At 40.5% G+C, this 14,600-nt stretch overlaps 1 protein-coding gene across 6 annotated transcripts in view; it reads left to right on the top strand.

The window, feature by feature from the left end:
* galnt18a (UDP-N-acetyl-alpha-D-galactosamine:polypeptide N-acetylgalactosaminyltransferase 18a) overlaps window positions 1-14,600 on the top strand; it is a 172,106-nt gene continuing 157,506 nt past the window's right edge. For all 6 annotated transcript variants that reach the window (XM_046038108.1, XM_046038107.1, XM_046038106.1 and 3 more), the window contains exon 1: window positions 1-529. In XM_046038108.1, the coding sequence (XP_045894064.1) occupies window positions 289-529 (241 nt within the window). In that variant the 5' untranslated portion in view covers window positions 1-288. The remainder of the gene's footprint in view (window positions 530-14,600) is intronic.

Genomic DNA, 14,600 nt, shown 5'->3' with positions numbered 1-14,600 from the left:
CTGACAGATTTGCAGCTGCTGAGCGCAGGTTGATTCGCCGGCTGCTCGGCGGGTGCTCTCCTTCCCAGTATTATTAGCAGAAATATTACTATAAAGGCAGGGTAAAGCGCTTAAAGCCTCCAGAGGATTTAGCAATGCCTCAGCCGGGACCTCAGAGCGCAGAAGCGGACTGACTCCACAGCATCGCATCGCTGTAGTCACATTTGGACACATTTCTCGAGTGCGTCTTCTCCTCAATCCACCTACCTGCGCGCGTCAGAAACAAGAAGCCCATGGAGGGATGTCGCGATGCTGTGCTCAAGGAGAACTAAAACTTTGGTGTCGACATGTGTGATCCTGAGCGGCATGACCAACATCGTGTGTCTTCTGTATGTCGGCTGGATCACCAACTATGTGGCCAACGGGCCAAAAGTTGCGGAGAGCGGCGGCGAAGCGGAGAGAAAGTTGGAGGAGGACAGTAAAGGGGAAACCCTGAGGATTATCGAGAGGCTGGACCGGCTGGAGAGCGTTGTCAACGAGCACATCAAAGGTCAGCGCAGCGTGGTGATGTTCTGGTGAAAGTTTTTCTCTAAAGTCATCACGTGTCAAAAGCAGCAGATTATTACTGAAATGGTCTGTCTGAACCAGCCTCCAGAGAAAAGTATGATCCAGTTTAGTTTATAATTACTCAGTGTACATCGCCAACACATTTATCTTATTAGGTATACATATAACAGTTTTTTTTTTCTTGTACTGAAAAATTAGTCCATTAATTATTCGACCTACAAAAATCAACTGACAAATATTTCTATAAGCATTCATCTTTAAAGAGATTGCAAACACTCCAAATATTAAGGGCTTCGAGCTTCTTCAATGTGACTTTCTGCTGTTTTCCTCAGTTTTATATCACTGTAAGTTGAATGTCTATGAATATGAAAATATTGTTAATTTCTAAACTTTAAGCTGGACACAAGATGTCTCCTACTTCACAATAAAGTCCATTCTCAGTGCATGTGTAAGTTGCATAATGGACCACACTTTGCCTCCAGACTAGTTGTGATGTGACAAGTCTTAGTCCATTTCTTAAACTCCGATTTAATGTGATCACAGAGAAACTTTCCCCCTTCAGCAGATGCATGTGAAAACAGTCTTCTAGTATCCAGATTTGTACATACAGCCTTCTGCAGAGTGAAACAAACACTGAGTGGAGGGGGACTTCATATATTGCTTTATAACATTAAAGATGCTTTAAGTCATATTTCCCAGTGGAACATACTGTATTCGAGCTGCAACTAACAATATTTTGAACGCCAAAAGATGTTTTGTTTAATATCACAGAGGACTATGAAAGCCAGCTGGTATTCATGGAACCAGAGAACCTTTGGCAGTTTTGCTTAAAGATAAACTTTAACAATTTTATCCATCTATGGATGAAGCAAGTTGTATAAAGCCTTTTGTGCCTCCAGAGGGAGCTGAGTGAAATCTGATAAACTGCCTCAAGTCAGAGTCGGCTGGAGCTGAAGACAAGTTTGAAAGTGAGGATCTCATTTTCTGGGGGTGTGGGGGGGGAAAAAATGTAGCTGACTAGACCTCTGCAGCCCAGCCTAGCTGCCACAAGCATAAAACACCCGTATTTTTAACCGAGCTGTCGGTGGTTGAGTTGCATTGTGGGTAAAACAGGCGCCAGGTTTTGACAGAATAAGTCATACTTCAGAAGAAGAATGAGTGGAATGAAACAGATGATATCTCTGGTTCTGCTGCATTGATTTCGATCTTTTTTTTTTTTTTTAAACGGTCCAATATGAGTCTCACGAGGTCGGAGAGCGTTGCTAAATCAGTTGCTGATTAATTGACTATCAAAATAGTTGCAGATTAATTTCCTGTTCATGGGCTACTTCATTAATCAGTATCATTAAGTATTTACAGGACAAAAGAGGACCACTTTATGATTCAGAAAGTGACAAAAGTTTCCATACTGTCCACACATTATGAGTTCCTGTAGGAGCATTGCTGGCTCGTGTTGTATTTGGGGACTGTTGTTTAGTTACTGTGATAATTAGTTCATCATAATGATAAATTAGGATTTTGAGTCATGTCTAAAGTGAGTAGAGCATCAAATCCATTGACAGTCCGTGTCCCATTTTAAGGTACTATTTGCATTTGCATCATCGCCTCATTTATAGCCCTCTCTGGTCATCTCTGAAGTCCAACCTAAATTCAGAAATCAGATTAGGTCATTCGTCTAACACCACTATTCAGAGCTGGACACACTTTTTCATGTCAGTCAGAATTTGCAAACATCTTCCTCCAGACACCAGATGTGCACTCGTGTTAGTCTGTTTACTATCAATGGGAGAGGGAGGTTTTGTTCATTGATAAAATGTTCCAGAGATACACACACACACAGTACAAATAGTATTCCCCCTGGGTCCCCCATGTTTTAATTATCCGCCTCGGAGCTGTACATCAGTGAGTGAACTCACATTAAGAAGTGGGACAAACTCTTGCTTTGTCCTCAGCTATATGGGACAGTACAGCACTCACTAACTGAACATAGGATTCTGGAGAATTATGCACTCTGTCGCAGCGCCGAGATGATTAACACTGAAGCGCTCTTCGGCGGAAGCTCTTCTACAATGCCGATAGACAGCTAGAGAACGCCGTGCCTTGGAAAGATGAGAGCCATAATTTATCAAACATCTCAGAGGAAGACTGTTGATCCAGGATTAATTTTCAGATGAGCGTGTTGAGGATGTGCTGCTAATCAGAGAAGCTGAATTAATACAGTTAAGATGGAAAACATAATTTCAAATGCAGAGATGCATAGCTGCTGGCACTTACCTATTACATACAGTTCCTGGGATTTGTGCATTTTCTTTAAACTACAAAGTTATTCAAGACATTAACCTTGAAATATACCTTATTTTGTGTGCCATTTTTTTTCCTTTCCGTCAGTAGTCCATGTCCAAACAGTTTCAGAAGACATTCAATCTCAGACTTCAGATGGAGGATCACTACTAATCCGGCGCTGATGCTTGACAGAATTCAACAAGTAATGCTTCAGCAGTAATTTGATGCAAAGTGTGTTTTAATATATGCAAATGAATGAACATTTCATTCATCAAGCAGACAGCAGCCTGGCTGTGAATGATATTTGCCTTTCATGTACTTAAATTAAACCTCTGGTCGTAATTAATTTAGATTTCTGTATGTGCCCAGCTTTTAAGATGGAAAATAATCAATTCAAGCTAGGATGTTCACATGTGGTAGTTGAGCCAACCAGTTAATGCTTTCAGACACTCCAAGTACCTGCATTCTTTATACTATTGTATCAGTTGCTTAGGTAATAAGGCGGAGTAAAATCCACAATAAATCCAAATGTGAACAAAGCCAGCTGTTAGGTCACAGTGTCAGTACACAACAGGGGGCAATCCTTTTTCCACTCTGGGTGCAAGTGGGAAAAGATGAATATAAATATTGTCATGTTTACTGTGGTAGACGAGGCCAATGACGCACACCTGTATGCTGATTACGACTAACATCAGTATTTTCTAATGCTGCGCACTTCAGACCCTAAACTGTTCAAAGTGCAGCTCCTATTTGTGCTGAGAGATGTTGGTATGATAAAAAGCACACTCATCGTTAACATGGAGAATGGCAGACTGATGATGTACTGAACTGTTCAAAAGTGCTAATAGAATCTGCATAGGCTCCGGGGTTGCAGCGGGTGAGTAAATTTAGCCGCCGGAGTGCTTGGCTCACTCCTCTCCTTTACTCTGCTCAGTCCTTGGAGCCGGTGCCAGATTACATTATCGGCTAGGGGCTGATGTGTTTATGTGTTTATGCTTTGTCACTGATACAAAAAGACCAGACTGGGGAACCAACTTGCAGGTTTCAATGAGGATAATACAACGTTAGGTAGGCAGCAGAGAAAATATGAAGTGCACTTGGATTTAAAGAAATAAATAAATTCATTCACTGGCATTGAACTGGAGGCGGACTCAGCAGGTTTCTAATATCTCAATGATTGTTATATGAGCAAATTACTAATATTCTCAAGCACTAAATGTTCCTGTACTTTGCAATGCAATTCAAACAGCTCTGTGTTGTGTCACTTCATGACCTCAGACTCTAATTGTGAAGTGTCCGCCAAAGAATGAGCATGAAGAAGTGTGATGTGTTCAGTATTAAGTAAATAAAATGATTACTCATAAGAATACATAGTCAGACATATAATTATTTAAACTCAACTCCTCTTTATGAAACATTATTTCATCATTGTGGTTTATTGGAGTTTATTTATTCCCTTTCTAATGTCTTTCATAAAAGTAATAACTTATCACACAAATCTGCCTAGCTAGCTAACTGACTCGTTAGCTAGCACGTTTAGAGTTGGGTTAGTTATGGTTTTTGTGTTTTTGGCAGCAGGAGTTAGTTTGTTCGTAATAGTAAGTCAGAATTACTATATTGGCCTGAAAATGTGACGACTCTGATGATGGTGACTCTTCCACAAACCTGTTTTTGGAAAAAAGGACTTCTTGAGGATATAAAACCGAGATGATCAGATGGATCCTGTCCCGGGATAAGTCCAAAGAGAATACAGTCCTCATCCTTGAAGCCTTTTCTCTTGTAAAAAAACATGAAATACTTCAGCACGATTTAAATCCCACATTTGTGTAGCTTCTCTCTCGGTCATATACTCAGAATCTCCTCTCAGACTCTTCTGACAGAAGTGGTCAGAGGTCCTAAACATCTGTGACAGACTGACTGTAGTTTGACAGATTCAGTCCATGGTCTGTTTCTGCAGTAAAGAAATTCAAAGACAATTTCATCTCATTTTCACTTGTCAGGAATGTATTTCTCTAAAACACGTTATATGAGTCATCAGAAACTTCTGCAGTTTAAACTTGGCTAACGAAAAAGTGTTTAGTTAGTGTGGCACCATTAACGCTGCAAATGACCTTCTGTAGTAGCTTACGTTACACTGAATATCTTCTGTATATACGTAATATAATTGGACACAGAAGAAAATATTGTCTTGTAGTTGGGAAAATACGGTAGTTTGGTGGTGGTGTTGTTCTAGCTAACATTAGCTAGCTGGCATAATTTGTTAGCAGTTGTTGAGCTTGCTGAGAAAGACTGAGGGCATGTGATTGGCTGAATGGTGGGAGGGTGGGGACTGGTGACAGCACCATTGTCATGAAGAGTGACATTATGTAGTATATGCAATAGAAATGTCATTGGGGGAAAACAGTACTATAAAATAAATACTTTTGAAAAATGGGAATTTTGAAGTTAAAATCTTCTAATATTAACACCAATAAAACCAGTCATTATGTATATGAGAATAATGAAATAACATTTTAAAATACTGAGTTTAGTTTTAATAATTTCTTATATTTCACAATTTATTGTTTAAATTATATATTTGACTCATTATTATGTATGTCATAATGTCTATTTATTTCTAACAACATCTCCAAATTCAGTTTTAGGGTGGCTTTTCCATTTTGTTCGCTTAGCATAAATGAGAAGTCCTGGCTCTGCTGAAGGTGTCAGGTGTCCCCTCTGGCTGGTGCCATGTTACAGTGCGGGCTTTGCTCAGGCAGAGGCTCAGCGAGGAGGAGATTCAGGTCATGAAACTGCATATTTTAACACATTTGTTTACAGCCATTCGTTTCCACACTGCAGGGCTGCTTAGATGTGAGATGCACACGATTAAGAGCGTGAAAATAATTATTTCAAAATGGATTCCTGGCCACAATTCTTACTGTCTGTTATAGTCTTATTCATCTCCAGAAGATCTGTCTCCTCATATGTAAATGATGTGTTTTGATCCGTGTTCTGCATTGTGTGTTTCTATCTTGCCAAGTACAAGTCTTATTTTTAGTTGTCTCTTTATGAGTCAATGAAAGTTGATCCAAGTTGACAGTGTGCTGAAGAGGAGGAGTGTGCAGGGTGGAGGGTGGACTTCTGAGTCTGTGTATGTTTGTGTGCGCATCACCATGTAACTTGAGTGTCTGGTGTGTCATCAAAGATGCATGGCATCATGGTGTGAGATCTGATCCAGATGAACCTGCTTGCCTATAAAGCCTGTGTATCGTTGCGTAAAGAATACTGTCACTGTAAACATTCTGACATCAGTCGGATAAGCCTGCCATGACACACATGTGCACAGGCACATTTGTACAGAGAAATCAATGCTTTACTTGCTCTGTGCTCTGGATTTCCCATGCCCGTTACGTTCTAACATGCCTGAGGATAATACAAAATAATGCAATTTAGAGGAAGAGCAAGGAAGGAGAAAAAACACTGATGCAGGTGGACATTGGAAACTGCTGGATCATCCCTAGAGGTAAAGAGGTTACATATCAAATCAAGAGTGGCTTCTGTTGCTGTGAATGTTAAAGCCCTTCCCTCCCTCGTTCTCACACCACTGAAATTCAAAGGAAAGGTGCATGTTCTGTATTCTTGTTTTCATCCTATTTGAGATGGAGGAGGTGTGGCGCTAATACAATTCCAGATGTGTTACTTTCTTCAGATTAAAGCTCCATGACTTTGTTGCACCTCCTGCATGTGGTTGCATTGCTCTTGTGTTTGACAGCAGTGTGCAGATTATTAAGTAGTGTTTCAGAGGACCTCAGTCCTGTCACTTGATGTCGGAAATTTGTGAGGCAGGATCCAAAATTAACTTCTTACCTCACCTGCCCAATTGATGACCTTGAAAAAATCTGTATATGTGGGGGGTCCTGTGCGGTCGCAAAGTTTCAGACCAACAGATACAAGCAGCATCCCTGTAACCGTATTAACTTGCTCCTGCCTGCGTGCGCACAACGCGAGAGGATAGCGACAGATGCTGATTGAGATTACTCTAAGCAGTATGGTGGGGAATAGATTAGCCTACAATATAATAGACTTTTGTATGTTCCTCACTTTCTCCCTGATGGTCTGAATAACTCACTAGATTTGTCTTCTTAGAAATAAAGCTGCTTAGTGCATTAAAAAGGTAGGCAGCAGACCAAACCACTGTGAGGCATACGAGGGGTTGATAGGACATGATCTTTCAAAACCTAAAAGCACATTTTTTTCCCCATCTCTTCCAGGTCACAGTTCATTTATTTCAGCTTTGCCCTCCGCACTGCCTGCTTACTTTAACCGCTGGCTATCCATTTTTTTTTTGTCATAGAAAATGATTAAGAGCCCTGCCCATATAGCTGGATTCTGTATGTTTCTGCCCGGCTGCAAGAAACCCCTGCCTCAGTCTTAAGATTGGTACTAGACTGTAATCATAGCCCTCGCCCTACCTTAACCACCTCCAAATGATTTGATCGGTAGAGCTTTATGGGGTGATACACAGGGAAGGGCGCTCTGAATGGGAGGCTCAGTTCAGACAAAAAACAAAAGGTTATTGTTTTGCTTTTATTTTATTGACTCAATGTATAGCATGAACGGCGGCCAATAGGGATATATAGAACAAGCCAAAGGTAACTACCCAGTTTGATGGATGACCTTTTAGTGACATTTGAAACTTGGTTGTAATTTCAGAGCTGCAGACCTACAGTCTCACAGAATCAATTTATAGCAAACACAGTCAAATATAAAACTACTTGCAGTGTGATACAGCAGTAAATACACAGCTATGCACATTTTACATGCATCAGACTGAGTAATGTAATAGATGCTGGTCAGCAAAGGTCCACAGATATATATATATATCAGACTGACACATCGGTATCACTTTCATCAGCCAGGAAGCCTACCTGGATGACTACGGTTATTACTCATAACCAACCCATACAGTGCTGTGCTGCACATAAAGTTTTCCTCCCAAAGCAAGAAATACAAGACTTAAAGCCAAGATGGAATCAGACAGGAAGTTGTCTCTGCTGCACTGAAACCAGACTAGAAAGCAGCTGTGTTGACTCTGTGCAGGTTGATTTTCCAGGGACATGGCTCAGAACTGTTGCAGCACTTGTTGACATGAAACTTCCTAGACTGTAACGATGTGTGGAAGTGGGTTTGAGGTCTCAGCAGCTAAATGTCCTTTTAAAAATGTGATGTCTTTCACAGAAGGCATCTCACGCAAACACATCAGACATTATCAATTTAAATGGGAACACCAGAGATTATTTTGGATAAACTTTCATTTAATATTAAGAAAAGTCGTTGTCTTTTTATTTTGGGCCAATATCAGTAAGTATTTCAACAGTATATCTTTGTATGGTTTTCTTTTTGTATCTTTAATTGTATTTATTTATGCACAAACACAAAGAGTAGTGCCAAAGTTTTGGGGTTGTAAGATTTGTTCTTGGATATAACATTTTTAGAAACTTATCAGTAGGAGCCACACTATCCACCTCTTGGTATTTTGGCTCTGTAGATACATTTTGTACCTCTCCACAAAGATTATCTTTGTAAAAAACATATATACAGCTTTGTGGATGTAGCTGGCACTGCCCATTTCAGGCAACAGAAGTCCAGCCAGATTTGTTGAGATAAAATGCTTAAAAGTTAATTTTGCCCGCTCCAGCAAGTGTGCACCTGCAAGTTAACATCATCAGGTTGTGTTAAAAGCTGCCAAAATCCACATTCATCCTTCCTGCTTGGTTGGTCACACCTGCTCAATGTGTTAGAACAAAGGTGTTTTTCTGTTTAGTCAGAGTCAGTTCAGTAATGTAAAACTGTCATATGTAATTGCTGAACTAATCAATAAAATTAAGGAGCAGCTTAAAACCTGTTGGAAACTGTCAGCTATTTGCCACTATTTCCAGGAAAAAACGCTGGTTATTTCATCATTGTGATTTATTGGAGTTTATTTATTCCCTTTCTAATGTCTGGTTTTATTTCATAAAAGTAATAACTTATCACACAAATCTGCCTAGCTAGCTAACTGACTAGTTAGCTAGCATGTTTAGATTTGGGTTAGTTATGGTTTTTGGCAGCAGGAGTTAGTTTGTTCGGAATAGTAAGTCAGAATTACTATATTGGCCTGAAAATGAGACGACTCTGATGATGGTGACTCTTCCACAAACCTGTTGTGGGAAAAAAGACTTCTTGAGGATATAAAACCGAGATGATCAGATGGATCCTGTCCCGGGATAAGTCCAAAGAGAATACAGTCCTCATCCTTGAAGCCTTTTCTCTTGTAAAAAAACATGAAATACTTCAGCACGATTTAAATCCCACATTTGTGTAGCTTCTCTCTCGGTCATATACTCAGAATCTCCTCTCAGACTCTTCTGACAGAAGTGGTCAAAGGTCCTAAACATCTGTGACAGACTGACTGTAGTTTGACAGATTCAGTCCATGGTCTGTTTCTGCAGTAAAGAAATTCAAAGACAATTTCATCTCATTTTCACTTGTCAGGAATGTATTTCTCTAAAACACATTATATGAGTCATCAGAAACTTCTGCAGTTTAAACTTGGCTAACTAAAAAGTGTTTAGTTAGTGCAGAATACACTTCCCGTCCTGCCTTTTTAAAATCGCTTTTTAGTCATCCATGTTAAACCTATATCGGGTCCATACGTGCGGGTACTTTAGAAATGCATAGTAGAAATGCAGGCTTCCTTGTTCTTTGATGGTCCTGTGAGAGCTGCAAGCACGGTGCTTCGTTAAAGGGGCTGTGCTTACATGGCAGTCAATATCCACCCTGTCAGGAAATTCATAATGGACTTAACCCTCACCACAGAGACTTTGTGCAGTGGTTTGTGGGTTTGACCTGACATACATGTGCAGACTGAAATGTGAACGCAACTCATGTACACAGACACATGAGACATAAAACACACACACACACACACACACACACACACACACACACACACACACACACACACACACACACACACACACACACACACACACACACACACACACACACACACACACACACACACACACTCTCTTCCAAATCCCAAATGCAGTAAAGTGCAAGCTGCTAATTCAGACACTCATGCATATACTTGTCTCATCCAATAAGCACGAAGTGTGTACGGACGTGTGTGTGTGTGTCTTTGGAAAGTGCTGTTTTGAAAACGGTGTGTGCCTAGCTGCCTTTATATTATCGTTAGCGGGAGAAGTCTTTCTCACGGCGGCAGGCTGTATGACGGAGCCTGTTCACATTTCACACACGATGTGTCCAACACGGAATCTAACACTCAGTGAAGTTGCCACTGTCACTCACTGTCTTCTAAATCCCACCGTGTATTTCCCTGAGGCGGCATTATGACACCACAGGGAGGCTTTCCTGGGTGCTGCCCCACAGCTAAATTCCTCCAGTGAGGCTTGGGGAAACAAATCGCAGGCTTATAAAGTTGTCATCTTGGGGATGCAGGAAATGTCTGACACATTTGTTGTCAGGTCTTCTTCTTAAAATAGGGATTCTCGGGCATGGATGGACTACAGGAAAATAAGCATGCCCAAATTGTAATGGAGAATGAAGCATGAAGGGTCAGTGCCCTATTGTAGATATAACTTGTAGAAGACATAGTTATTTCTAGTTTTTTTTTTTTCTTTTCAATTTCTGTCAAGGAATTATTTTGTGGACCTGCTTTGCTATGATTGGTTATCTTCAGCAGCATGGTATCCATCCACATATCTTTGGACACAAAGATATATAAAGAACAAACTTTCATGTGATGTAATGTGAGTAGAGACAACAAAATCAAACTCTTGCCAATTACTCCACTAATCAGTTATTGGCAATGGGTCAATTATGAGTATGTGTAATGAGAGCAGATTTGATTGTAGTTCAGGCAGTTCATCTCAGCTTTACAAAGCATTTGAACATCTTTTAGCTCATTGTTTTGGTTTTTATAGCCGCATCTTCACTCTTTTGGTTTCATCATTCTCATCAACCCCATTTTCAGCATCAGGAAGTAGCTGTTTTCAGAAAAAATGCCCTCATAAACTGTGGATACCACTATGCTACAAGCTAACAGGCAAACGGCAAAGTTAGTAAGTCACATGTGAACACTATGATATTCTGCATGCAACAGCGCACAACCTTGCATCAAATTATGTGATGCAGTGTCATAAAAAGAGGCCACCTTTTAATGAAAAAAATAGAGTCCTTAACAGTTTTGGTTTTACGAGTAAGTGCCAAGTGTTCATGCCAATGTGGCAAGTGGTAACCCTGACAGACGGTTGGCCACTGAGATAAACAGTAGTAGTTGTGTATATAGTATGTACAGTAAAAAGATATGTCTTGTTAGTCTATGTTTTTGCTGTTGCTCACTGGTCATATAGTTGAGCTTGATCGCGCAGTGCACTAGTTTATTTTATTGTTTAATCCACGTGACTGTAGATCACGGTGTCGGATGAGACGGGCTTAGCTATGGTGGACTCTCGCATAATCATGTCATGAGGCAGCTGTGAACTGGTCCCAACAGGAGTTGTTTACTGTCTGTATAATGGTATGTGAATCGGTGTGTCTTCGTTCCAGCTCCAGTCTACACATGCATAGTTCCACCAGTTGTATGTGTGTCTTAGTAAGAACAACAGATCTGGTGCAATGTAGTGTGCTGTCATATATGAATAATATGCTGGAGGTTTCACTGTGTATGCCACATTAAACAAACCCCACTCTTGGTCTCTGGAAGTCCTTTCACACTGCTGTAAAAATGCAGCTCTTTTTTTGTTACACATTTAGGAATTATCAGTATCATAAGTTAAGATTCTGTACTCTTTGTTAGCTGTGGCACTTGTCCCCTAATTCATCTTTTTCAACCACTGTCCACTGCTGTTCCTAATTCTGCCCTATATACTGTCTTTCCATCTGCATAACATCATTGTCGATTTGCTGTGAGCTTCCCAGACTGTAGCTGTGCCTTCACTTCTACTGCCCTCCAGCTGAATACCAGCTTCCAACTCTTAGGGAGGACCTTCACACACAGTCAGATTTCCCTCCACTCTGGGATAAAATCGCCTTGACGAGTGTCAAGGGAAATGCCGGCAACTTTCTGAGCTCTAGCTATTGTTGTCTAAGTTGTGCTAATGGAAACTTGGTGAAATGTATCCCATGGCATTTCTTCAAGCTCTCTGTAGGTTAGTTCATTATTTACCCTATTATTTTATGACTGGTTTAGTCTACCGTATGTCACATTACTGTTTGGCCAGTGCCCAGGATGATGCTCGCTCAAGCCTTCGGCGTGTGAGCACAAACAACAGGATTCTGACAGCCACAGGTGTCATTAATAAAAAGGGATTTTTGAAAATGACACATAAAATTGAAAACTGTAGCTTTATTTGCCAAAATGAAAAAAAAAGTGATGTCACATAAGGCAACCAGGTGATGTGACTGCTTGAACCTTAAGAGGGAAATCCAAAAAGTCTCCTAAGAATCAGTGAGCAGTGCTCCGTCAGGTCATGCAGAGTGGCAGGGCTGGTGCGAGACAGCAAGGATAAAGTGTCTGCAGCCACTGAGCCACCAACAAGGCCTGCAGCAGACATTCTCTGCTGTTGGCCTGAAGATCGATGTTGAGAAGGGTTCATTTTATGTATCTAAAATAACAGGGGCTTGTTGGACATGAAATGTACCATGACACAAATCTGCCTCTGGTCACTGGTTGCCTTTAGCGCCTGAATCTGAGACTGATGTCTCTTCCCCCTCAGGCGGTCCTGCAGAGAAAGAGGGCTTTACTGCTGCTGCCTCTGGAAGGACAAAACTCCCTTGGAAAACAATTGGACTTTTGTTGTGCGAGTCAGTAATCTGCAAATTCTTGTTTTTATTTTCATCTTCAGGGCTAACAGCTCATCTCTGTTGTTGTGTTTGGCTCCACTTTCCTGTCATAGCTGTGTGTTTTCCCCTGGAAATTATTTTTAGTGACGTAGAGGTTTCTTTCTGTAGGCTGTTGGCAACTCACCCTTTGATTCCTCAATTAATTTGGAAAAACTAGCATTTATAAAGCGAGCCTAGTGGGATATAGTGAATTGGAAACAATTATTTACAATTTTTATTATTTTGTTTACCTGTTATTGTATTCATATCATTTTATATGTTACTTTCATCTGTTTCGATGTTGGCACTAAATACAGTCCCCTCTAAAAGTATTGGAACGGTAAGGCAACTTCCTTTGTTTTTGTTGTTCACTGAAGACATTTGGGTTTAAGAGCAAAAGATGAGTATGAGACAAGCGATTTTCTGGTATTCACATCTAGATGTGTGAAACAACTCAGGACATACCACCCTTTGTTTGAACCCACCCATTTTTCAAGTGCGCAAAACTATTGGAACATGTGACTGACAGATGTTTCTTGTTGCCCAGGTGTTGCCTTTTAGGTTGATTGTCCAAACATTAAATAGCTCTGCATGACTAGTCTAAGTTTTCATCCTCGGTTCAAACCTATAAAGACTGCATTTCCTGTTAAAGAGGATAAACCTCATAAACAGAAATATCATGAGAGCTGTGAAGAAAACCCCCAAAACATCAGTAAGTGACATCAGCAGCCTCCACAGTGCAGGGTGAAGGTGGCACAATCCACTGTTGGAAGAAGACTCAGAGAGCAGAAATATAGAGGCCACACCACAAGATGCAAACCACTCATCAGCAGGAAGAATCGCAAGGCCAGATTGAAATTTGCAAAGAAGTACAGAGACGAGCCGCAAAAGTTCTGCAACACAATCTGATGGACTGATGAGACCAAGATTAATCTCTAGCAAAGTGATGAAAAGGCCTAAGTGTGGAGAAAGAAAGGAACTGCTTATGATCCGAAGCACAAGCTCATCTGTGAAGCATGGTGGAGGTCATGTCATGGCTTGGGCGTGCATGGCTGCTTCTGGAACAGGCTCGTTAATATTTATTGATGATGGAACTGATGATGGTCGCAGCAGAATGAATTCAGAAGTGGACAGAAACATTTTGTCAGCCAATTTACAGAGAAATGCATTGAAACTAATGGGGAGGAAGTTTATCAAGCAGCAGGACAATGACCCAAAGCACACTGCCAACAAAACAAAGGACTGCATCAGGGGAAAAAGTGGAAGGTTTTAGACTGGCCAAGTCAATCACCTGACCTTAATCCAATAGAGCTGCATTTCACCTCCTTAAGAGGAGACTGAAGGGAGAAACACCCCGAAACAAATGCAGATGAATTTGTGACATGTACATGGTATCTGTCTTTTTTTTGTCAATTATTTCTCTAGACAACGGGCCGTGTTACATGATTGAAAACTCTCAAAAGGCGAGTAGTGTACTTTGAGTTGGTATTGTTTTGTCAAACTACTATTTCCAAGGCCAAGTAGTCAATTTTGGTGCTTACCTCAAACATACAGTGGGTACGGAAAGTATTCAGACCCCTTTAAATTTTTCACTCTTTGTTTCATTGCAGCCATTTTCCAAAAATCTAAAAAGTTCATTTTATTTTTCAGTAATGTACACTCAGCACCCCATCTTGACAGAAAAAAACAGAAATGTAGAAATTTTTGCAAATTTATTAAAAAAGAAAAACTGAAATATCACATGGTCATAAGTATTCAGACCCTTTGCCGTGACACTCATATTTAACTCAGGTGCTGTCTATTTCTTCTGATCATCCTTGAGATGGTTCTACACCTTCATTTGAGTCCAGCTGTGTTTGATTATACTGATTGGACTTGATTAGGAAAGCCACACACCTGTC

This window comes from Micropterus dolomieu, linkage group LG22 (genome assembly GCF_021292245.1).
Source record: "Micropterus dolomieu isolate WLL.071019.BEF.003 ecotype Adirondacks linkage group LG22, ASM2129224v1, whole genome shotgun sequence".
NCBI classification, from domain to species: domain Eukaryota; kingdom Metazoa; phylum Chordata; class Actinopteri; order Centrarchiformes; family Centrarchidae; genus Micropterus; species Micropterus dolomieu.
The sequence above is the reverse complement of the archived record's forward strand: the minus strand, read 5'-3'. Positions and strand labels throughout refer to the sequence as shown.